The sequence below is a fragment of the Oncorhynchus kisutch genome, linkage group LG24 (assembly GCF_002021735.2).
Source record: "Oncorhynchus kisutch isolate 150728-3 linkage group LG24, Okis_V2, whole genome shotgun sequence".
In the NCBI taxonomy this organism is placed as follows: Eukaryota; Metazoa; Chordata; class Actinopteri; order Salmoniformes; family Salmonidae; genus Oncorhynchus; species Oncorhynchus kisutch.
Genome location: NC_034197.2, coordinates 15,726,132 through 15,752,034, shown reverse-complemented (window position 1 = coordinate 15,752,034; position 25,903 = coordinate 15,726,132). Strand labels below are relative to the sequence as shown.

The 25,903-nt window shown below is 42.7% G+C and overlaps 1 protein-coding gene across 6 annotated transcripts; it reads left to right on the top strand.

Moving 5' to 3' along the window:
- Positions 1-103: 103 nt before the first annotated feature.
- LOC109869482 (coiled-coil domain-containing protein 50-like) lies at positions 104-25,768 on the top strand. 6 transcript variants are annotated; one of them, XM_020459664.2, is made up of 12 exons: positions 104-636; positions 1,296-1,414; positions 9,276-9,338; positions 9,448-9,586; positions 10,401-10,494; positions 15,410-15,485; positions 18,297-18,412; positions 18,531-18,614; positions 18,818-18,952; positions 21,509-21,597; positions 23,879-23,985; positions 24,082-25,768. In XM_020459664.2, the coding sequence occupies exons 2-12, from the start codon at positions 1,366-1,368 to the stop codon at positions 24,231-24,233; spliced, it is 1,104 nt and encodes a 367-aa protein (XP_020315253.1). In that variant the 5' UTR covers positions 104-636; positions 1,296-1,365; the 3' UTR covers positions 24,234-25,768. The 6 variants fall into 6 exon arrangements, with proteins under 6 accessions (XP_020315253.1, XP_031659579.1, XP_020315254.1 ...); XM_020459665.2 differs by having other exon boundaries at positions 108-238; XM_031803719.1 differs by lacking the exons at positions 18,297-18,412; positions 18,531-18,614; positions 18,818-18,952; ... (1 more) ...; positions 23,879-23,985; positions 24,082-25,768 and adding an exon at positions 16,410-18,282 and having other exon boundaries at positions 107-238.
- The last annotated feature ends 135 nt before the right edge of the window (positions 25,769-25,903 follow it).

Here is a 25,903-nt window from a genome sequence, read left to right as displayed (position 1 = left end):
TGTTCAGTTCCAGCCACATACACAAGTCTGTATAATGCTAAAATAAAAATGATCTTGATAATAAGCGCCTATATAAATATTTACAAGTGCGTGCACGAGTTTGTGAGAGAGCATAGGTTAAAAAAAACGGGATCCCGCACGCTGTCTATACATGGCTGTTGTCTAGTGCTACGGTCCAAGCTATCTGGAATCCATGGGACTTGTTACCCCGTTGAGGTGAAAATGTAAAATGGTTAAGGTAAATGTTACGGTTAGGGTTAGGTAAGGGTTACAGTTAGGAGTTAAGGGTTAGAGGTTAAGGGCGTCCCAAGGATTCCGGATTGCTTCTGCCAGTGTTTAGTGCCACGAGCCAAACAACTTGACAGAGATAGTGTGCTAAGTTTGTCCCCGCTGGCTTCCCATCAAACTACCAGACTGACGGCTTTGTTTCATTGATAAACTAAAAAGATAGTTGTATTAGGTCGAGACGCATCGGAGGTTATGGCGAACATGAAAGGATAACTGCGGATAAAGTGTCTGGAAAATAAGGAACTTCGACAGAATCTTAAAGTTTATACTTCACTGTCATGTTTATTGTTGAATGCGCTTTTGTGTGCGCGAACTAACGATATTCAGGACTGTGTGCTGAGGATACAGGTAGGCTACAGCTTTAGGTTTTGTTTGTTTCGGTTGGGAATGTTTTTAGCGATTGATTGATGAGCTTGACAGACACGCATTAAACCATTGTTGATGTTTTTATTCATTTGACAAAGAGCACATTGTCTGTGTCGCCATTATCATAATAAAAATGTCCTTACAATTTTGTACATTGCCTTTAAAATGGAATTGGGTCCATCTCGTAGCGATCCTGCTGTAGAAAGCCTTTGCATTTAGGTGCGCGTTTCTCGACCTTTTCACTATTGTTCAGTAGAGTGTAAGTATTACATGGTGGTTACATGTGTAACAGTGTTAAACGTTCCAATATTGTCTCGAGTTTAGACTTTACCTTCCAACCATAACAGCTTATGTCAGTCAACAACCTTCATAATAGTACTTGAATGTTTAACATAAACATAGGAGAGTCTATAGTAATGTGTGCTTCTTCAACTGAATGCCTACTGTACAGTCGTCTGTCCAAAGAAACACCTGTAAGCCAAATTAAGATTTGAGGACTATGAAAGTCCACTGCTTAAGGTGCCTGCTGGGAAGTGTGTTGTCTCCTGTTAGAGTTACTACTGCAGATCAGTGTTGAACATGACTTTTTTTTAAATGATACTGGACTCACTTATCTTTATGATATATCCATCATTACCCAGGGTCTTGCTGTACTGATACTGCTGTGGGCAGCACTGAGGACAATGAGGCTGTGACTGGCCTCCTGCAGCCATGACAGAGCTGGAGATTGATCAGTCCCACCTGCCACGGGTCCAGGAAGGCAAGTAGAGAACTAGACTCACTGGCCAGGTCAACAGGTGTGTGTGGAAGTAAAGGTGTGACACTTCAGGCCAGGCTACATATGCCCTGACCATACCACCTCGCCCTCACTTCAAATAATGTGCCAATGTGTGTGACTTTGGATTACTGTGAAACTTTAAAAAAAAGCCAGACCCTCATTACGTAGAACTCCTGAGGGATTTCATGGAGGGAGGTGGGTGTTCGTTAGCTACCCAGAAGCCTGTAAATGTGTTTCCTCAAAGGGTTACAGGTTGTGTCCTTGTCCTTCTATCTGTCTTCCACCAGTAAGGGCTTTGCTTTTTGTCCATCTGGGATAAGAGGTGCTCGTGATGTCTTAGCAAGACAGGCAGGCAGGATTGTACACTGTCAAAGCCAAGGCTGCTTTGTAGCAAGTGGCCTGTGCACTGAAGATAAGAGCCTGGAATGGGATGGCCATTCCAGAAAGCCCCCTCCCTCCCTCCCCTCTCTCTCACTCCCTCTCTCACTGCCTCCCTCCCCTCTCTCACTGCAGTTGAGGGTGGAGGATCGCCCCACTGGCTAGGTGCATATTAGATCTCTCTCTCTCTCACTGCAGTTGAGGGTGGAGGATCGCCCCACTGGCTAGGTGCATATTAGATCTCTCTCTCTCACTGCAGTTGAGGGTGGAGGATCGCCCCACTGGCTAGGTGCATATTAGATCTCTCTCTCTCACTGCAGTTGAGGGTGGAGGATCGCCCCACTGGCTAGGTGCATATTAGATCTCCCTCTCTCTCTCTCTCTCTCTCTCTCTCTCTCTCTCACTGCAGTTGAGGGTGGAGGATCGCCCCACTGGCTAGGTGCATATTAGATCTCCCTCTCTCTCTCTCTCACTGCAGTTGAGGGTGGAGGATCGCCCCACTGGCTAGGTGCATATTAGATCTCCCTCTCTCTCTCTCTCACTGCAGTTGAGGGTGGAGGATCGCCCCACTGGCTAGGTGCATATTAGATCTCCCTCTCTCTCTCTCTCCCTCTCTCTCACTGCAGTTGAGGGTGGAGGATCGCCCCACTGGCTAGGTGCATATTAGATCTCTCTCTCTCTCTCTCTCTCTCTCCCCCTCTCTCTCACTGCAGTTGAGGGTGGAGGATCGCCCCACTGGCTAGGTGCATATTAGATCTCCCTCTCTCTCTCTCTCTCTCACTGCAGTTGAGGGTGGATGATCGCCCCACTGGCTAGGTGCATATTAGATCTCTCTCTCTCCCCACTCTGTATTGTTAAGCAAACTTCGCTTTTTTAACTTGCTACTATTTTGTTGGTACTTAATGCAGTACCGATACAAGCGTTTTCAACCGATGGGTTCGCATTTTCTTACACTGTAATGACAGTAGTAGGTCATAGCTTGGGTGGTGCAACTTTTTTTTTCTTTGGCATTTCTGCATAAAAGCTAACTAATGAGCAGGACAGCAGTAGATGTTGAGATAATTGCTCTTTCTGTACTTGTTTCCATTGACAATGGGCACAGTGTGTAAGAGAGCGTTTCCATGCTTTATTAAGCAGAGAACAGTGGACAAGCCCACTGTAGACTCTATTGCACCACTACACTACTTGCTAAAACAATAGCAGCACTCAAAGATGTCTGATCACTTTAAACTTTACCATCACAATACATTTTTACCAAAATTATTTGTCAGAATGCATTCATTGTTTTAGTTTGGTTTACTCAAAAGGGTTAAGTTATTTAATTTCCTACTGCTAGTTTGTGTTTTGCCTCCATTTCCTGAAGTGCTGTTCCCACTGTCCCAATTGTCCTTCCCAATTCTAGAAGCTCAGCCAAGTCAACTTGCTTAGTTTTCACTCCCCCCTTATCAGTTCCTGTTTTTTCTTCTCTGCTTTCCTGATATAGTCTGCCTCATCGGAGGAATGTAGCTCCCTAAGGAAGGCCCCCACCCCCCTCTGACCCCCATCCCAGTTACTTGTTTTCCACTATATAGCACAGCCAAAGTCAAAATTAGCTGTATTGTAAAAATTCATGAAAACAAACTTGTGCTTTTTGGTTTTAATTTAAGGTTAGGTATACTGTTAGCAGTGTGGTCAGGTTTAAAATCACATTTTAAGGAGAGAAATTGTAGAAATGGGCGAGGGGGGGGTTATGACTTTGTGGCTGTGGCAACTAGTGTAACCAAGTTACTCTCTCTCCCAGTCCACACATCCCTCCCTCGCTCTTCCTCTCTGCTCTGTGACAGCTCTAGTCCACACTGATATTTACCGTACAGTGTCTGAGCACACAGGAGCTGATGGTCCCAACTCTAGTTAAAACATTCAAACTTATAGAGAGGGACGAAAGGCAGTGGCGCAGTGGTCTAAGGCACTGCATCGTCACTAACCAGTCCCTGGTTCGAATCCAGGCCGTATCACATTGGCCGTGATTGGGAGCCCCATAGGGCAGCGCACAATTGGCCCAGCGTCGGCCAGGTTTGGTCTGGGTAGGAAGTCATTGAAAATAAGAATTTGTTCTTAACTGACTTGCCTAGTCAAATAAAGGTAATTTATTGTTTATAAATAAAAAAGAGCAAGGCCTGGTTGCATAAAACATCAAGTTCATTTCCCCATTTTTTTTTTCCCCCCCTTAAAGTTTCCTTGACTTAAAGTCAGTTGCACAAAACATTTAAAAGTGAATTCTCCCCTTAAATTAAGTAAAAAGGTTAAGGGTGCCCATGAGGTCCCTTAAGTGCCTCATTAATTATGGATATCAATGTAAACAATGTTTGTGGCGCTGAGTATTGTTTTCTTCTGCCCTGTTTTCAAAAGGAAAACGTATACCAGCATGCTAGCTGCTTAGCTAAACAATGGAAGGTGCACAATCCATGGCTACAAAGCTAGCTACTGTAGCTACCTACTCTGTAAGTTAGTGTGACATGCTAGAAATGAAAAGAAACAAGTTGAGTGAGGAGGAAAAAAAGTTACTAAAGAAACGTTATCTTCATTTTGCGATCTCCCAAAATAAATAAATTCTCATTGACGAGACGTTCATTCAGTAAATCAGGTCATCTCCATGGTAACCATAGACTCTTCATTTTGCGATCTCCCAAAATAAATGCATTCTCATTGGGGGGAATTTGGCCTAAAATAGAACCCCTTTTCACTTTCTCCCACTCTCCCTCCACTTCTTTTGTCAACCAGCCACTTCACATCCACAGGCCAAGTGGCTGGGGAGATAAAAAAAATAAAAAAACCAAGTGTGTTTCACCAGTGGCTTCCTCTCACTTTCGGTTGGTTGGACAGATTTGCACTCTACTCATTGTTTTAACACCAGTCATTTTCCTAGTGCATGATTGACATCCCCGGTGGAGGAAGATTCATGATAAGGTAGGTTGTTTTTACCCAGAGGTCGTAAAGGTCATGGCTTCCTGCTTCTGACTCTTCAACATTTTACTGCCTCTTCCTCTGGAGAGGCTGTAACAGCAGACTTTGGAAAACAGCTACTGTCTGGAACCCTCATCAACCTGTTTCTCTCTTCTTCAAATGTTGGATCTATCAGAAACCCTGGATGTCGTCCCCCTGACTCCCTCATCTTGACAATTTGATACCGTGGTAACCCCTACCCACCAATTTGTCCTTCAAGTGCCACTACCAATTCCACCTGATCTCTTACTCCCTACCCTCTTGCGAAACATGCTTTATAAGTCAGTGCCTTTCGTAAAGAAGCTTAAGATCCCCTCCCCTGTAAGATAATGTAAACAACATATTTGTGCTGAATCTATTCTCCTCGCTCTGTTTTTGTTGTCACCACAGACTACTCCCTCCCAGCCCTGTCATGCAGTGTGTGTCCCTCCCCATCCACACCCCTGGATGTGGAACTTGAGCATAGTTTAAGTGTTGAATGAGTTCCAGAAAACAAGTTGGTTAACACACCTACCCAGGAAGCCCGCCAGTCACTTCCACCTCCACTGCTCTAGGGCCTGAGGGAACGGAGTTGAACTGTCACTCAGCATGATGATTTTGGATTCAAATCATGTATTTCAAGATGGATGCACTTTTTCCTCATGTAACTTTTCTGAGTGAGTTGAGGCCTGGAAAAAGACTTCAACTCCTGAGCTGTCCTGATTCCAAGCCAGATTAGGGACTAATCCTACTCCTTCCATGGCACAATGGCCAGTCTGGACACAAGGGCGGCTGGTCGATCAAGTTAGTGGTGAAGTCTCTCTAGCCATATGGCAGGTGTGTGTTGTCTGGATGAGGGTTAATTCTGGGCTTAAACTCTGAATGCTGGCCAGACTCAGACTGGCATTCCTCCACAGTGATCGTGAAACTTAATGTGTCTCGGCTTAGTGTCAGAGAGCGTGGTCACCTTTGACCTACAGTGTTGTTGAGCACTTTTGCATGCTGCCTTCAAAAAGACTACGGACGGTATTCAATCTGATTATGCTTTGTCGGCAATGCACGTTTTAAAGGCAATTTTCACGGCAAATGCTGCAGATGTCGGTGCAAACGGAAATGACCTTTTTAAATAAAGCAAGATCTAATTGAATCCCGGGAATAATTTGACCAACTAGAAACGTCAGTCTTTGTTGTGGAACATGGTTTGAACCCCTGTATGAAAGGCCCAGGGTCGTGGGCGTCCTCCCTTCCCTGTTTACAGAACAAGAAAAAAGGGAGACATCCTCGATTTGACTGAACTTGGGCTGCTTGTGTAAACCCAAAATGTAACATGGCATTATTAGAGCAGGGTGTAGTGCAGGTAACTACAGGGCAACATTTCCCTGCTACTACAGTTCACCAGAGAAATGGTGGCTTCAGTCTCAACCTATTTAGAAAGGGGAGTTCGAGACAAGCTAGAGGGATACATGGAGAGAGAGACGGGTGTTGATCATTGACCGTTAACATGGGACTCTCCCAGTCAATGATGACAGCGGGTGTTTTAATTGGAATTTCACAATCTGCTCAAAGAAATGACTCCTTTTCATGACATCGGTAGTGTAGGCTATTTGATGTGTGTGTTTGAAAAAAGGACTGTAAAAGCTCCGATAGACTGTCAGAACTGAGGAACAGGAGAATGTGACTGGCTATGGGGTGGAGCCATTTGTCTGTCAAGCATGTAGTGTTTATTTTGCCAGAGTGACTTGACCATTTCAGCCCCAGAGTGAGTTTTTATATATATATATATTTTTTACAAATACACACTGCTGGCAGAGATGTTTAGACCCTCCTTGGGCTACTGTAAACAACCCACTGGCCTCTTAAAACTAGCTATTAAAACTAGATCAAAGGAGGGGGCAATACAGTGGTCATTTTTCCACCTAAAGTTTCAAATGTTGTGTTCTACTAAAACCATTAACAACAACCAGCCTCCTCACTAAAGTTCTCCTCTGCAAATCTGGTATCCCTTTCTCTCTCCCTCTAACTTTCTGGTAGCTTATGGACTGGGGGGAATGGTTAACGATCTGGTTGTAATCTGATCTGGGACATTACTATGTTCAGCAGGTGGCCGGTATATCTCAGTCACTGGGATGGGGGAGCTGTCGCTGTGTAACACTGCCGGGCCATAATGCAGCAGTTTGATTGAATTGGAGAGTCTTTAGATGCTGCTGTGGGGGCCCCAACAGGCACCTCCAGGGACCAGGCACAAGGCCCTAAAGATGGATCTGTACACACTGGCCTCTCCTCAGGAAGGACTCAGACATGTTGTTTAGGGCTGACCCCATTTAGCCGACTGTTCGATTGTTTGGTCGATAGGCTGTTGTTCGAGCAGTTGCAAAGAAAAAAGGAGGGGAATGGAAAAGGGGATACCTAGTCAGAGGTGTGGGGGGTTGCCTTAATTGACATCCACGTCTTCGGCGCCCAGGGAACAGTGGATCAACTGCCTTTCTCAGAGGCAGAACGACAGATAAAATAATTAAACAAACTTGGCACACCAGTAGTACCGTCTTCAATGTTTGTTTGGTTACGTCATTTCCTGTAACGCATTTTTATTATTATTGTTCGTCTTTTACCATTCTCATTGTCAGTGGACACATTGTTTACAGAGCGCACAGCCTAGGCTACACTTGTGAGAAACCAGGTTTGGTTCATTCCATTTACGAGTTGTCAATTTATTTGTTGTGTTTATTTATTGGAGCTTAGTGGTTCGTGCATTGGACTAGTAACCGAAAGGTTGCAAGATCGAATCCCCGAGCTGACTTGATGAAAATCTGTCTTTCTGCCCCTGAACAAGGCAGTTAACCCACTGTTCCTAGGCTGTCATTGAAAATAAGAATTTGTTCTTAACTGACTTGCCTAGTTAAATAAAGGTAAAATACATTTGGTATTTTATTAGGATCCCCATTAGCTGTTGCAAAAGCAGCAGCTACTCTTCCTAGGGTCCACTGGAGTTGTCTTTGTGGTAGACAGTCTGTAAAAAGTTGTTTTATATACTGAACAAAAATATAAATGCAACAATTACAATTATTTTTACTGAGTTAGTTCATATAAGGAAATCAGTCAATTAAAATGTAATTAGGCCCTAAACTATGGATTTCACATGCCTGGGCAGGGGCACACAGCTTTGGGTGTCTCTCAGAGGGCTTAGGCCAACCCACTGGGGAGCCAGGCCCAGCCAATCAGAATGAGTTTTTCCCAACAAAAGGGCTTTATTACAGACAGATACTCCTCGGTTTCATCAGCTCTCCGGGTGGCTGGTCTCAGATGATCCTGCAGGTGAAGAAGACTGATGTGGAGGTCCTGGGCTGGTGTGGTGACACATTGTCAACGGTTGAGAGGCCGGTTGGACATACTGCTAACTTCTCTAAAATAACGTTGGAGGCGGCTTATGGTAGAGAAATATCATTTTCTGGCAACAGCTCTGGTGGACATGCTTGTGGTAATTATGCCAATTTCATGCTTTGTTTAAAACTTGAGACATCTGACACTGTGAGGTTGTGTCAGACAACACATTTGTATCGTTCCCACCACAAGGTGCACCTGTGGAATTATTTATTTCACCTCATGAAACATGGGACCAACACTTTACATGTTGTGTTTTTATATTTTTATTCAGTATGAATACACTTTACATATCTAAGAATTTAATCTCTTGCATGTATTTTTGTTTCTTCACTATGTATTCTTTTTGGGTGCTTGTGTAAAAGCGTGAGCACACTGCCATGAGGCAAACCTTTTTAGTGTGTGGCTATAGGGAGGAGTGATGGTAGAGACACAGAGGCCCAGACCCTACACACAGCACACAACATCGTCTGGTCTGGCGTGGTCTGCTCTGGTGCACAGTTACACTGTAGCTGCTGGCACAATTCCAGACTGGGTGTTCCTCTGAGACTCGCTGGGCAGTCCTCCAGCTCCAGCCATGAAACTCATTGACTCTGGTCATCACACTACAATAATAGACATACCCAAACACACAGGGAGGGCTTGTTTGTATAGCCTGTTTAGATGTAGCCTATGTAATGTCTTGTACCCTTTCTGTTGGCCTCTTAGTACAACATGTGATTGGACCAGGCAGTGTAGGATGTCATGGGTGACTATTGATGTGGTCTGAGGGACTGCTGTGCCAAAAACGCAACTGCCCACTACATTGTCTCCTTGCAGCGCAATTCAGCACCAGTCTGCTCTTTTGTTACTGTACCACAGTGGCAGTTGCAATTTCAGTATTCTGTTTCTTTCAGTATTGAATCTACTGTACATCGAAACATAGCATAGAAGTATTTGACGTCACTTGTCTTTCTCTCATTAAAGAACTAATATCCCCCCCCCCCCCCCAAAGCTATGGTCACATTTTATGACATGGAAATAAAGACGTTTAGTCCTTTTTTTGGTGAAAATAAATGCTTTTTTTTGTTTTGTGATTTGAAATGTTAAAATGGCTTTTGACCAACTGCCATTTTTTCCCCTTCAGTGTGCCATGTTTTTGCTGTCCTAGAGGATGGAGCGTTGGCACACAACCTACAGGAACAGGAAAGTAAGTACAACTATATCAATCCCAGTCCCTCACAGTAATCTGAGTCAGTTACAGTAGTAGTTGGTCCACTCTCTGTCTGCGTGTAACCCTGTGTTCCCCTCTGTTCCAGTTGAGCAGTACTACACTACCAACATGCAGAAGAACCAGCTGGTGCAGAATGATATCCGCATTGCCAAGAGGCTGCAGAATGAGGAGGAGGAACAGAGAGCTCAACACAGAGCCCTCCTGAGCCAGGCATCTAGACAACTGTAAGGGCACTGTTGATTTAAATAAATATTACTTACACACACACATTCTCCACCTCATCCTCTCGATGTGCATGCACACACACGTTTGTTTTACTATCCCTGTGGGGACCAAAACATTTATTCCCATTCAAAATACTATTTTCCCTAACTCCTAAATCTATCCCCTAACCTTAATTCTAACCTTAATTCAAACCCTAACCCCTAAGCCTAAAATAGCCTTTTTCCTTGTGGGGACTGGTGAAATGTCCCCAAACTTTCCTTGTTTTACCATCCTTGTGAGGACTTCTGGTCCCTGCAAGGATACTTAACCACACACACACTACCTGATACTCTCCATATTACGTCTGTGCATTTATTGTACTTACTTACTTACCGGTATTCAAACTTTTCAGTGAGAACCCCTTTTTCTTTTCTCCACCAGAATTTCTGGGGACCCTATGTTTTCATGACCCCACTCCAAATCTAATGACGCAACCATAAAATATACACATTTCTAGTTTTACATCGACAAATATCCTTACATTCATTACATTTGAACCTCTTATCAAAATGAAAATAAAATTGTTCCAACATGTTTTATTTTTCTAATGCATCTTTCTCAACAACCCCGAAAAGAATTGTGACCCTCTGCAGTTTGACCCCGACTGATCTAGACGGTTTCCATAAACACTTCTTACATCATTTAAAATACTCTGGTATAGTGTACATATGGCTTGCAGCATGTTGTACATACTATACTGTACATGAAACACAGGGTGGTCTGATCTCTCGGTAGTAATCCTAGCCCTCTCCCCTGTCCCCTCCGTGTACACAGTCAGGAGGAGGACTCTGAGTACGCCAGGATGATCCAGGAGGAGATCTTGAGATGTGCTGATGAGGAGGCTCAGAGAAGGGAGCAGGAGGACGAGGTAAACTGCAGATGCCCTTTGATTTGAGGAGAGACTGGCGGTTCATAGTGGTTCTCTACAATACTGATTTTTGTACTCACTGCTCAGTAATCCAAGTGGATTTCCTCTAGCTTCCTGTATCTACTTCAGTTCTGTGGGGTCCAAATAGCTTGATCTATAATGTGGCTCTGTGAAGAATAAGGTCCCAGTGGAGCTGAATGCTGCTCTGGGCCCCTGGTTTACCCACTCAGATTTGAGCAGGGTCAAAGGCCACCAGAGAGACAACTTGTGCGCTTTTAGCGTGAATAACAAGTTGAGCAGTTTCCTGGTAATTCACTCCAGATTATGCTCCATCCCTTTTACTGTCCCACTGAAGGATAGTATTATGACAAACAGGCTAGATGGATGCAGAAGCTTTATCTGTACAACTTTGTAAAATATTTTGTCTAAAATGGGTGCATTGCCTTCAAAGTATTCACACCCCTTTACTTTTTCCACATTTTGTTGTTACTAAGTTGAATTAAAATGTATTTGTTGACACAAAATGACAATCAATCTACTCAAAATACTCAACGCATGTCAAAGTGAAAAATTCTAACATTTGTAAAAAATAATATTATGAATATTGAATCTAAATAAACCACTGTTGATTAGGTATGTATTCAACCCCCTGAGTCAATGCATGTTAATCACCTTTGGCAGCGATTACAGCTGAGTGTATTTCTGGATTAGTCTCGAAGAGCTAGTGCTGAGCGATTTAACCAAAATTGTGTTTTTTGGGGGAGGTTATTAATATGGGCAGGTGGGACGCTAGCGTCCCACTTGGCCAACATCCAGTCAAATTGCAGAGCGCGAAATTCAAAAATACGGAATTGAAATATTGAACTTTCTTGAAAATATGTTATACATCAAAATAAAGCTTAACTTGTTGTTAATCCAGCCGCTGTGTCAGATTTCAAAAAGGCTTTACGGCGAAAGCAAACCATGCGATTATCTGAGGACAGCGCCCTGCATACAAACACATGAAAATCATATTTCAACCAGGCAGGTGCGCCACAAAAGTCAGAAATAGCGATATAATTAATGCCTTACCTTTTGAAGCTCTTCTTCTGTTGGCACTCAAATGTCCCAGAAACATCACAAATGGGCCTTTTTGTTCGATAATGTCCTTTATGTCCCAAAAATTTCAATTCTATTTGGCGCGTTTGATTTAGAAATACACCGGTTTCAACTCGCCCAACATGCTTACAAAGTATCTAATAAGTTACCTGTAAACTTGGTCCAAACATTTCAAACAACATTCCTAATCCAACCTCCGGTACCCTAAAACGTCAAAAATATTTAAGACTGAGTAAACTGTTTCTAATACCGAATAAAAACAAGGTGAAGCGCGCTCCAGTTCACCAAAACAGTAGAGTCCACCTGGAGTGACACTTACAATGGATAGGACTACTTCATTTCTCAAAAGAAAAACATCAAACAATTTCTAAAGACTGTTGGCATCTAGTAGAAGCCATAGGAACTGTAGCCAGCTCCTAATAAGGGTATTCCATAGAAAACAATTTGGAAAATCCTATGACAATATATATATATTTTTAAATCCCTGGATGGTTTGTCCTCGGGGTTTCGCCTGCCATATCAGTTCTGTTATACTCAGACATTATATTAACCATTTTAGAAAACACTAAATTTTCTATCCAAATCTACCAATTATATGCATATCCTAGCTTCTGCGCCTGAGTAACAGGCAGTTTACTTTGGGAACGCTTTTCATCCGGAGGTGAAAATACTGCCCTCTACCCAAGAGAGGTTAAACAACTAATTGACCGACATTGGAATTCAAGTAATTGAACCTTTCATTTCGGGATTTTTGTGAGCCCAGCACACCGTTTCTCTAGAGAGAAATCGAATCATTCATGAGAGAAAAGTCCAAAACTATATGGGGAAACATGGCAGAAGGAAGTTGTAGTTTTCATAGCAAATATTCAACCTAGTTCAGCGCAGAGACATGGTAATTAATTCAATGACCATGATTTCTGACTCGGACACAGATGGATACTCCTTTACGCATGCTACGTTAGGTTAGATACACAGACCGCATATGCTTCTGCATGAGAGCGGAATGTACACAATAAGACGATGGAGGCTTGATACCCATATGATGTAGTTTACATCATATGATCCAAAAAGATACGCGAATGATTCCTGTATTTTGAAAGTTTCATATCTTAATGTTTTTGTTGACAAACAAAAGATGTGGGACCATGTCAACAATGGACTAATCAAATGTATTTATAAAGCCCTTTTGACATCAGCAGTGGGTGGAATTATCCTTTAACAATTACAAGCATACCCATAACATGATGCAGCCACCACTGTGGTTGAAACTATGAAGAGTGGTACTCTGCTATGTGTTGTATTAGATTTTGTTGTCACATTAGTGTTATTTACCACTGTAAATCATAGGTATCAGTGGTTTGGGCTGGATTATCCCTTTTAGATGCCTCACTCTCATAAAGGATCCTTGTTCAGAGTGAGTGAAGTCGGAGCAGACCGTGGGTGTGTCCATCATTCTAGGGGTAGGGTGGAAATCTTTTAGTGGCTTGGCCCAGGAACAGTAGTGTTGCTGTAAGTGGTGGTCTTTCATGTTGCCAGTCCTTTTTGTGTATACATATTCCAGGTACAAGGTTATTGCAAGTCCCCAAAAGACAGCAATTTGTTAATTTTAATGAATTCTTTAAAGACTTGATGTCTAAAGGTCAATGTCTTTGCTCGTTTGTAGAATCACTTGACTAAGCTTAGTCTTTACTCCATGGATTTAATAGTGCTAAATCACTTTCAGAAGCCTCAGTGTTGGCTAATTATAACGATGAGCAAACACACTCCAAGCAAATTCACCTTTATGGAAGATTGGCTGATGTAGTGTGTTGATTAAATATTAGCATCCCCGCTGACTGTTTAATTGCACAGCAGAACAGAAGGCACCAGGCGGTGCAGTCAGTCTAAATGCCAGATCCCCATGGCACTTCCTGAGCTAACCTGCCATGTCAAGCTGCTAATTGTCTGCTGAGGCTGGCAGCGCTGAGCTGGCGAAGTGCTCTGTGACTCAAGCTAGAGGAACAGTGCTTGTGCTCGTATGGTCTTTCTTAACACTTGTGTCATTAGAGATGTTGAACTGAGAACCCTCTAAACCTGCAGCGCTTGATCTACAAGTGGTGTCGAGGGGTTATACTGACAGGGATTGTTGTCCTTTTTTGCAGACATAATTTTTTTTAAATCTCAAAATGCATAAACTTTTGTTTGTTTCCTATGGTGTAGCTTAGACTTTACTTTACATAATCAGTGTTGAGTCTGTTGTGCCCACCATCGGTGGAGACACAACATGCTCTTGAATACAGGTGTCACCTAGAGCCAGAAATCACCATAATTTGCAAATAAATTCATTAAAATCCTACAATGTGATTTTCTGGAATTTTTTTCTCATTTTGTCTGTCATAGTTGAGGTGTACCTATGATGAAAATTACAGGCCTCTCATCTTTTTAAGTGGGAGAACTTGCACAATTGGTGGCTGACTAAATACTTTTTTGCCCCACTGTATTTTTATAGAGGGCTTCTTCATTGCAATGGATAGATGATGTCTGTCTTACAGGAGGGCTCTGGGGATAAAGGCATAGCCCAGGTCTCTGGAGGTCTATTAGAGCTGCTCTTGTACAGGGTGTCTCTGACATGACCAGTTGACAAGGTGTTGGGTGAAAGTGAAGCAGTCCTCTTAGCACTTTTTCCAGACCAGAGCCCAGTCTCTGCTTGCCCGGCAGGCAGGGGGAGATGAAAGGTTGGTCTGTCTCTGGTCTGCTGGTCTGGTCTGCCTGGTCTATTTATTTTCCATTGAGTCAGCCCCCAGGCCTTCCTGAAATAACCAGCCTCGCCAAGCCACCAGGAGCTTGATCCTAGATCTATTTGTGTCGTCTTGCCACATTGACCATAAGAGTTGGTAAGACTGCACAAACTGAACTGGGACCATGCTAACCCAGAGTTGGTTTTGTGCTGAGCGGCCAATGTGGACCTGCCCAATTTCACTCATAATGGAGACAAGTGACCTACTGTGACTCTGCATTCAACACTTCCTCTGTCGACATGCCTTTCTAATGCAGGCCACCCAGACTCTGTATATACAATGACAGCGGCTAGCCCTCAGTGTTTATCATGCTGCAGGTTTCCACCCATGATAATAAATGCTGTTTAGTTGTAGTGCTCTCATTTCCACAGAACAAGGCAAAGATGCATGTGTGTTGTGTTCTATGGAGTTCATGTTTTGTCATTTACTGTTTGTTTGCGTTAACCCCCTGAACCACCAGACTGAGTCATGGACCATTGTGATCCTTGTTTGTACTTAGAGTATACTTCTTGGCATTGTTCTTAATCTGTGTCATAATCGGTGATTGTGGGCAATATTATACTGACACCTTGTGGTGCTAATCTGTACTGTACATATTAATGACCTCCTTCATGGGCAGGAAACAGGGAAATCAGTGGAAAGGGTTTTTGAATGAAGGCTAGATGGTTGGAAGCTTAATAGGAAGCACAGTCGTTGATGCCAACATTTGCCCACGTACTGGCAGAGGCCTGGTTAACCTCACCCGTAATACTTGGCTGACATTTTTGACTCCGTATGGCAACTGAGCTCAAACTGAGTGTGTGAAGAGTCTGTTCTGCTCTGAATTGACCTCAAATCACTCTTATTTACTTTGATATTTGATACCTGCTGAAGACATTTGTTTCTATAATCTCAAAACTACTCATTTTATTGACGTGCTGACTGAATTTATTGTTACGGTTCTGGTCCCATGGATGAAACGATAGACACAGGCGTTTTACAATAACATCTGTTAAACATGTGTATGTGACCATTGAAATTTGGTAACATTGTTTCCACAGGAAATGGCTAAACGCATCCAGGAAGAGGAGGGGCTGAGGGTCAGACAGAGGAGTGGGCAGGAGAGCCTCAGTGACGGTACGGCCACACTTTGTTTATCTTGTATAAGGGAAGCAACTGATACTGTCACTTTCCAAATATTGCTAACCATTCCAATAATGTCTAACGGTGTACTTAATGTGTAAAAGGCTCCTGTGTTGACAAGGCCATTTGTTTTAGGGTTCCTTTTGATCTTTCTGTGGCTTCTTTTATTTCTGAAATCATGTCTAAATGATTGATTGCTTTGGTTTGAATCATACTTTGGGTGGTGCCTGTTATTCTGACCTTTCCTGATAATTCTGTTACTTCTCAATGATTTTTTTCAAAGCCATGATTGGGGTGCGTGCGGTTTTCTTTTATGATCACAACGAGAACAAAATATGACCCTGAGGAACTTGAAATCTTAATAAACTAAATAAACCCCATTGTTTCTAATTTCAAACGCTGAATGTGACCAACCATCAAGCCCTCCACACCTGGATCATTGTGACCGCGTTGTAGGTGTAGATCATAGATGCTGTGTGGTAAAGTCTAACGCTTGCATGGGGAGGCTGGGCCCTAATCTAACCATGCTTTGCTCTGCATGCTTGACTGCTGTCATTCCCATCTGCATCTACTTGACCCCACAGGTCTCCTGGCAGCATAGATGGTCAGCCATATCCCTTTGACAATCACTCAGCTATAGCTATCTCCTTAATAACATGGACCATGGCACTGTATGTGTTGTTTTTGTCTGTCAAGCTTGTATTTGAATGTGCACTTATAGTTAAATAATCTTATGATGGGCCCAATAGGGAAGTGTAAAAAAAAAAAAAGTGCATTTAATTTAGCATGGCCCCTTGTATTTTCACATGCAGCCCAAGTCTGTCTTGCACCATTTACTGCACCTGCCTAATACTACATGTAAAACACAAACACCCACATTCACCTGCTTTTGTGTTTGCATGTTTGGCTTGACTAAAGACAGTGCCAGCGTCCCTGCCTCGCCTTGCCCACACCAGCCTGCTCTCAGCACCAGCCCCATACATGGAGAAGAGCTGCACCATCAACCTGCTACCAGCAGGTGGCAGTGTTCTATCTCTAACACACAGCCACAGTCAGACTCCACAGCTGCGCCTCTGTCTGAGCCCTACAGGACAGCAGGACAGAATAACAGAACTCTATCACATGATAGACACATGGATCCCCCTAGACGCATCAGAAACGACCTCCAATGCCCTCCACCTGACTATCTGAGTGATGAAGGCTCAGAGCACACAGACACTGTTTTCCCTGAACACCTCCCTCCATACCGGCCGTGTAGACAGGAGAAACGTCTCAACACTGCCCCTAGTGGTTACAGGACTCCTGTGCACCAGCCACAAGAGAGAAGCAGCGGGAGTCTCAGCCGCCACAACCGCTTCAGAGAGGACCATAGCAAGGTTTGGGAGAGGGGCAGAGGAGAGAGGGAAGAAAGGGGGAGTCTGCAGGACAGGGATAGGATTTGGGACATGAATCCCAGGGTAGCTCGTGATGGGGGTTACGACAGGGACCCCAGGTCAGAGGATGGCAGGGAGCGGCACTACAGAGGAAGAACTAGTGACCTTGCCAGAGGGGTGCAGGATAGAGACCGAGATGAGGTCAGAAGGAGCTGGACCCACAGAGAGACCAGCGACAAGAAACAAGTCCGCTTCCAGGACGACACCAGCAGACGCTGTCATAGTTACCATGGCGACAGCAGGCGGGCGGGAAATGTCTGGGCGCTGATTGCCCATGACTTAAGAGAGCGGGGTGTGGCCTTGAGGCAAAGCTTCAACGGGGGGTCACGGTCACAGCGGGCAAGGGGTAAGGGCAGAGACAGCCAGGTGCATGATGGGGGAAATACCATCGCCTGTAACAACTCTCAACCACAGAGGGCTTTTCAAATGGCCATCTGCAACAGGCCCAGTTACCATGGAGATGTCAGGGAAAGGAGTGCCTCACAAAGAGAGCGCCTCTGTCACCGTGGTCATGAGGGGGAGAGAGAAAAAATCCATGGAAACCTGACCATAGAGGAGGCTAGTGGGACTGAGGTCTATGATGAACACTGTAGAAATGATAGGCTGTTCAGCAGAGAGAGAGAGGGGAGGAGTAGTGGAGACCCCAGACACAAGGTCAGCTCCGGTGGGGACCAGGCGAGGGAGGAGGGCAGGGGCGACAGGCACTACCATAGCGAGCGCAGGGTGAGAAGTGAGAGTGAACACCAGCATGAGGAGGAGGAGGATAAGCAGTACCACTCCGAGGAGGAGGAGAGACCCCCACCCTCACAGAAAGTCTCCCAGCGCAGCCAAAGCTTCTGCAGCAGAGGGCCCTCCATCAGGGCCAGATCCAAGCACACCCACAGAGCAGGTAACACCCAGAGCTACAGGCTGCAGGTACCTCAGTGCTCTGAACAGGCAGACCTGCAGGGAGGCAGCTACTGTACTCTCCCTTTTGATTAAGGGTATTTTTTCAAAAGTGTGATATTTCCTCTGTAGTATTGTTGGTCATTCTGATGGCCTGGGAAATATCTTAACCTGGATTTCCTTTATTCAGAGAACAGCTGCTCTTCTTCAACCCCTCTCCAGCCTTCATCTTCTTTGTCCTCTCATCTCTTGAAATGATCTAACAGACTGATCTAACAGACTGATCTAACAGACTGTTAGACTGATCTAACAGACTGATCTAACAGCATGTGCTGTATCGTTTCTTTCCTCTAATTACATGTCTGTCTTCATCTTCACAGGGTCTGTTATTTATATACCTATATACCTTTTATCATATCACAGCATCACTCCCATCACACCCTTTATTTCTCTAAACCCTCCTGACCCCAAGTCTCTCCTCCCACAGGAGCCGCACTGCAGCCGGAGAAAGGGGCGTGTCTGGACCTGGGGGAGCTGCAGCAGGTGCTGCTGGATGAGGAGCTGGCCAGGAGGCTGCAGGAGGAGGAGAAGCTGCTGAGGAGGGTAAGGGACAGGGAGGATACCACACCCACAGTGCCACCTGCTGGATGTACTTTCAGCTCCCCTGAATACTACTATGTTTCTGAGTGTTAACCACTCTTCTCTGGTGTTGTCATTGCAGAGCCCTCCAGCCCGTCCCTCCCACTATCAACGCGATTCCTATCCAGTGGGAGACTTCAGAGTGGCACAAGTGGCCCAGGATGAGGTAAGATGTTGTTTTGGAGGTACAGCAGTAAATATAATGATTTAGTCAGTTTCTTTAAGGGAGTCTCAAGTTTGTATGAACTTTTTATCACCCAATCTCACTAGTCATCAGATAAATCATAGGCTTAGCAAAACCATTTGAAAATGCAGCCTTTAAAGCCGAAGGTGTGATTATGACACTTTGGTCACTGTGTCCTCTGTCAGGAAATCGCCCGCTTCATGCAGAAGCAGGAAATGAAGTCAAAGCGTCGTTCACGTGACCTTGATGGCCCGGGGTCACAGCGTGAACCGCATGACCTGGCTGACCCCTATGACAGGAGAACTGCCAGAGAGAGACGGGTAGCTGCTGCTGTTTTTTTGGGGTTTTTCAATCGCTTTTTGGTGCCATTTTCACGTGTGTGTGTGTGGTGAATTTAACACTTGTAACGCAGCAGTCTCATATTAACAAGTATTTATTGTGCATTAATTTTGAAGACTTCTTTCACCATTGATCCAAAATACAGTTGAAGTCGGTAGTTTACATACACTTAGGTTGGAGTCATTAACTCGATTTTCAACCACTCCACAAATTTCTTGTTAACGAACTGTAGTTTTGGCAAGTCTGTTAGGACATCTACTTTGTGAATGAGACAAGTCATTGTCCAACAATTACTTATAATTCACTGTATCACAATTCCAGTGGGTCAGAAGTTTACATACACTAAGTTGACTGTGCCTTTAAACAGCTTGGAAATTATGTCATGGCTTTAGAAGCTTCTGATAGGCTAATTGACATCATTTGAGACAATTGGAGGGGTACCTGTGGATGTATTTCAAGGCCTACCTTCAAACTCGGTGCCTCTGCTTGACATCATGGGAAAATCAAAAGAAATCAGCCAAGACCTCAGATAAATAATTGTATACCTCCACAAATCTGGTTCATCCTTGGGAGCAATAAAAAAGCCAGACTACGGTTTGCAACTGCACATGGGGACAAAGATCGTACTTTTTGGAGAAATGTGCTCTGGTCTGATGAAACAAAAATGGAACTGTTTGGCCATAATGACCATCGTTATGTTTGGAGGAAAAAGGGGGTGGCTTGCAAGTCAAAGAACACAAAATAGATGGCAACATCTCAACACATCAGTTAAAGTTAAATCTTGGTCGCAAATGGGTCTTCGAAATGGACAATGACCCCAAGTATACTTCCAAAGTTGTGGCAAAATGGCTTAAGGACAACAAAGTCAAGGTATTGGAGTGGCCATCACAAAGCCCTCATCCTATAGAAAATGTGTGGGCATAACTGAAAAAGCGTGTGCGAGCAAGGAGGCCTACAAACCTGACTGTTACACCAGCTCAGCACCAGTCAGGAGGAATGGGCCAAAATTCACCCAACTTATTAAACAATTTAAAGGCAATGTTACCAAATACTAAGTGCATGTAAACTTCTGACCCACTGGGAGTGTGATGAAAGATATAAAATCTGAAATAAATAATTCTCTCTACTATTATTCTGACATTTCACATTCTTAAAATAAAGTGGTGATCCTAACTGACCTAAGACGGGGAATTTTTACTAGGAATAAATGTCAAGAATTGTGAAACTGAATTTAAATGTGTTTGGCTCAGGTGTATGTAAACATCCGACTTCGACTGTATAAGATTATAAAAACATTGCTTTAATCGTCACCAACTTAATGATATCTTCTCAATGTAGTTATTTTAACAACCAGTCAATCCATTAGCAATAAATGCAAGATGCGTGTTTGAAAACTGCCCCTTTTGAATGTAATATGCTACAGTACATTAGGCAATGCACTACCCGTTGAAATTGACTGACCACGTTTCCATTTCTCCCATGTTTGATCAAAGGTGTGTGATCATTGAAGACATCGTTCATAATCATGATGCAAAAAATACAAGTGGTGTTCTGAAATAAACGCAACATACTGTTGGTGTACTGTAATCAAATTAAACAAATGTTTCTTTCACTTATGTCAATGTTTATCAGGCACTAGTTTGCAACAAGCCTGTCCTGAGTGTTCTGCCATAGGTTGATCTAAAAACATGTTTTTTTAACATAAGGAAGTGTAATGTCATCGCCTAAAGCACGTTTTCACCCACTGGGTGGATACTCTACTAATATTACAGTACTGCATTGGCCAATGCAATTTTAGTAAAGCATGTTGGACACGTTTAGAGGAAGCATTTGTTACATTCACTGCCTTCGGAAAGTATTCAGACCCCTTGACTTCTACATTTTGTTACGTTACAGCCTTATAATTGTTTAAATTTTTTAAAGAAAATTGATTAAAGAAAATTCTACAATCTCCGTACCCCATAATAACAAAGCTAAAACAGGTTTTTACAAATGTTTAGAAATATATTAATACTTCACAAATATCCATTTTCATTATTATGTGTAGTAGACCAACCAGTTTAAAATCTATAGGTTTACCAAACCGTTAATCCGACTGCTCTTAATTGATAATCACTTAAGTCCTAGTGAAATGTATTTTTAACAAATGTGAAGAGGATCCTATCAAAAGTAATGTGAGCATTGCATTATGGAAGAATTACTTTATGAACATGTCTTGCAATGTGAAACATGTGTTTCTAGATTTAAACTGATTTTAAGTTTAGTGAAAAAGTGACTATGATGAGGATGTTATACTTAGTCAATTGAAAATGTGCTTAGTTTTAAAATACTTGCCTTTTTGATCTGTTTTGAGTTTAATACGAAGTTGTGAAAATGTACCACACCAAAGCATTGGGGGAAGAAAAAAAACAAACTGTAATGAGCCATTGCCTACGTAGTGTTAACTATTGACACTACTTTTGAATAAAGTGTCTGTCTTATTTCAAAACAATGTTTTCAATAGGAATATTGTTTATAATTACTGTCCTGTGTCTCAGATCCAGCGGGAGAGACTGGGCTCAGATGACCTTCCATCTCCTGCTGAAGACTGCTCTCCAGACTATCAGGCCCCTAGACCCACAACCCAGTGAGTCACTGTGTGTGCGTGTATGTATAACACTGGGAAACCCCAGGCTGGAAGTGCCCTCCTTAGCACCTGACTGATTTTATCATTTGCTGAAGAAGTATGGGGCTTTTGAAAAAGTAATTGCTAGAGATAAAAAAAAAAGTTTAAAAAAATCAATTTAAAATGTTCTTGTTTTTCAACCAACAAAACACATTCCACATTCACAGATGTGACAGATTTAAAAGAATAATAATATTTAAAACAATATATAATTTAAAAAATACAAAAGAAAATCATATATATACACACACACACACAAAGAATAATTATTAAAAAATGTAAAACTTGCAGGAGCACTGTCAAGGTTCTTATCAGCCATTTCCAGCCTTAGCTGAGACCACCAGCAAATAATTAGTTTAGATTTTACAGCACCTTACACAACATATCTGCTAATTTCCCTAATCATCCCATTCACTCTGTCCAATTTGAATATAGTTGTGTAGTGGAGACCAGAGTCTATCAAATTTGGGCTGTTCTTGCAGAGGTCATAAGTGAGCTTTTCAAGAGGGAGAAGGTCAACAATCTGGTCAATCCACATTTTAAATGTAGGAGGGGTATTGGAGGCCCACATTGGAAGAATACATTTCTTAGCAAAGTATGTAATAGTCATAAGCAAATGCTGGGCATTAAGAAGATAGATACACAGGGTCATATCAAACTGTACATCTAGTATTTTCTGTGCCGCAGTATGTACAGATTGCCAGAATCTGGCAATCTCTCTACAGCTCCAAAATACATGCATATAGGTTCTACTTTCAGAGGTACATCTTTTACAGTTAGGAGAAATGTCTGTTTTCATTCTATGGGGTCTCAAAGGAGTGTAATAAAATGTGTAATTAGATCATTTTTACATTACTAGAGGCGCAGTATACCCTGTTGCAAACCTCCGCCCATAACTCATCACTGATAGTCAGACCAAGGTCCTTTTCCCAGATTATTTTCAAAGGAGTAAAGGAGGAGCCTCCTTTCTCAGAAAGGAGTCTATAGATGTAAGATATTTTGCCTTCAATGGATTGTGCGGTGATAAGAAGGGTTTCAACTTCATTCAACTGAGCTCTAAACCTCCTCTTGGAAGTAAATGAGGAAATGACATGTCTAATTTGAAGATGTATAGAAAAAGGAATCTTGGCACATTGAATTCACTGCAGAGCTCTTGAAAGGATTTCAGTGTAGTGGTTTTCTGATGAAATAGGTTTGAAAAGGTCCTGATCCCTAGAGTATGCCAAAGATTAAAGTTGGCATCCCTCAGGGCTTTTGGCAAGTCTGGGTTGCCTACTATAGGCGAGTGAGAACATATTTGGGAGGAAATGCCCAGGTATTTCCTACAGTCCCTCCACGTTAGTAGGGTGCTGTAAATCAAAGGTTTTGGCTATGTTGCCCACTTCACTAAAGTTATTAATGAATATAATTGAGCTTAGGGGCAATGGGTTGGGCTTCTATCTGAATCCACGTTGACGCTAGTGTGTTCGTGATCCAAGTTAGCATGTTGCGGATTTGGGCAGACCAGTAGTACAATTGAAGGGAGGGAAGGGCAAGACCACCCTTAGATTCAGGTTTCGATAGAGTGGAGAACTTGATCCTAGATTTTTTATTGCCCCATATAAATTTGGTGATGCTTTGGTTAGTTGTTTTGAAAAAGGAAACTGGGAGATGGCATGGGAGCATCTGAAATAAATAGTTCAGTTTAGGGAGGATGTTCATACAGATGACATTCATTCTTCCTACTAAGCTAATTGGGGGGGAGATCCAGGAGTGGAAGAATGTTCCTTGAAAAGGCTATTCAGATCTGGTGTTATGAAGATCCCAAGGTATTGAAACCCCTGTGTTTTCCCATTGGAAAGGACATAGTGTCTTCATAGAGCTGGTGAGTGTAATATTGAGAGGGCAGACAGTGGATTTGTTCAAATTGATCTTTATAACCTGAACTTGCCATACTGAGCAATTGTGTCTAAAATGGGAGGGATTTCTCAGGGTTGGATATGTAGAGCAAGACATCCGCGTAAAGCGAAATCTTGTGCTGCAGGCCGCCTGCAGAAACACCCATAATAATTGGATTGCTCCTTATCAACTCTGCCAGAGGCTCCGCCCCCAACAAGTAGAGCAGGGGAGACAGCGATTACCCCTGTCTTGTGCCCCGATTGCTAGAGATTTTGATATCCGTTGAGTGGGCTGCAATCATGTCGTGGTAGATTTGGCTATGAAAGTAGTTCTATATTTCAACCAACTACTCATATCTTTACAGATCACAACAGCCAATCAGAATCAGAAACATTGCAGAGGAACTGGACCCAACTTTCAAGGCCAGTAGACAAGGCAAGGAGGGCATCAGAGCAGGACCGACAATCTCTGGTAGGAATAACAACACCGCGGATCATCTCATCATAACATGTAGCTTATACTGTAGAGGTAATGAGCAGTTATAAAACATCCTGTTGTTCCTTATAGGCACATCCTCCTGCCAGTCTCATCCCACTCCTCACTCCGGCTTACATGATTTTATGGAGGAGCCAACGTTCATCCCGCCCACCAAGAGGCAAAGCGACAAATCTGTACGCGCCAAATCCAAAGAGAAGAAGGAGAACTGTAAGCAGCAGTGATGTCAGTCTGAGACCATGGGCCCGGGAGTATAAACGCACACCCCTCACATTACTTTACCTGACTGCAAGAGGATTTAAATAATTATATTTAGTTATCCCAACTAGCACTTTAACCAGTTAAAAAAACTATTTTTTTAAAAGGATTTTGTTTTTGTTAAAAGGACTGGTCCAGATACTTTTTCACGTTTTAAGTAGAAAAATGCATACATTTTTGTACTTTTTCTTACTGGGTTCATATAACTCAATAATATTCAAAGGGAAGAATTATACACTGAACAAAAATATAAACGCAACGTGAAGTGTTGGTTTCATCAGCTGAAATAAAAGATCCCAGAAATGTTCCATACGCACAAAAAGCTTATTTCTCTCAAATGTTGTGCGCACATTAGTTTACATCCCTGTTAGTGAGCATTTTATCCTTTGCCAAGATAATCCATCCACCTGACAGGCTTGGCATATCAAGAGGCTGATTAAACAGCATGGCGCTGAAGAGTATTTCTGTGTGTAATAAAGCCCTTTTGTGGGGAGAAACTCATTCTGATTGGCTGTGCCTGGCTCCCCAGTGGGTGGCCCCACCCATGGATGCACCCCTGCCCAGTCATGTAAAATCTATAGATTAGGGCCTAATGAATTTATTTCAGTTGACTGATTTCCCTAGATGAACTGTAACTCAGGAGAATATTTGAAATGGTGGCATTTATATCTTTGTTCAGTGTAGTTGGCCTTGCCTATTCCTATTCATTGATCAATGTTAATATCAATCAGTTTGTTTTATTGTTTGACTTTTTTGTTTTCTTATTTAGTATTATTAAGGGAAGATCTGAGTAACACTCCAATTCACATGGCAACACATCTGAAACCCTGTTTTAGGGATGCTATCCCCTCTTGATATCTGTCTGAGAAAGACCTGAGGGGATCTTTGAGAACAGACTTATCATGTAATTCACATCTAAAGTGTCAATAAGTTTCCCAAATGACTGGGAAATAGAATTGTCACTGTGAATCCAGTATTTCCTCAATGGGCTGTCTCAGCCTAGGCTTGTCAAGTCATACATTTATGACCTGGAATCCCCTTACTGTGCTGGAGTCATCCTCTAACTCCACATCTTCAGTGTTTACAGTTAGGCCTGTTGGTGAACTCTTAAGTTATGCTGAATGACAGGAGGTCACGGCACACCGAGCATACTGCTGATACGAGGTTACTCCACCTTCTCCCATGAACCCAAACTTTACATTGAGTAGTTGTAAGTGCAACTACTGAACTGCATCCTTCCTCAATCTAGTTTTCCCACCAACTCTCTGCTTCTGATCATTTTACACCACTCAAACTGTCAATTGAGTACATTCAACAGAGTTCCATACTCTACATTTTCATTCCTTTTATTTAAGCATACTTTTTTTTAAATATACAGTAATACAGCAACTACATGTTAGACAAATCACTGCTAGAACTGTTATCTTTATAGCACTGGGATCAGTGCTCTCATAGGTTTCTCTGAAGTGTTTCTGAATAAAATGAACACCTATGAAACCAACTGTGTGATATTAATTCCTCTTAGAGAAGCTGATGCTGACAAGAGGAATGTGCTGCAGTAAATGTAGCTGATCTTGTATTTTGTCACGGTCATCAATAAGTCATATTGATGTAGGTTACAATTTTACATTTGTCA

Bases quoted from the DNA above. Each gene is read 5' to 3' on its own strand.
- LOC109869482 (XM_031803719.1), top strand. From the start codon at position 1,366: ATGACAGAGCTGGAGATTGATCAGTCCCACCTGCCACGGGTCCAGGAA. The intron at 1,415-9,275 runs GCAAGTAGAGAA...TTTCCCCTTCAG, and splicing joins CCTGCCACGGGTCCAGGAAG to TGTGCCATGTTTTTGCTGTC. The intron at 15,486-16,409 runs GTACGGCCACAC...GCTTGACTAAAG, and splicing joins GCAGGAGAGCCTCAGTGACG to ACAGTGCCAGCGTCCCTGCC.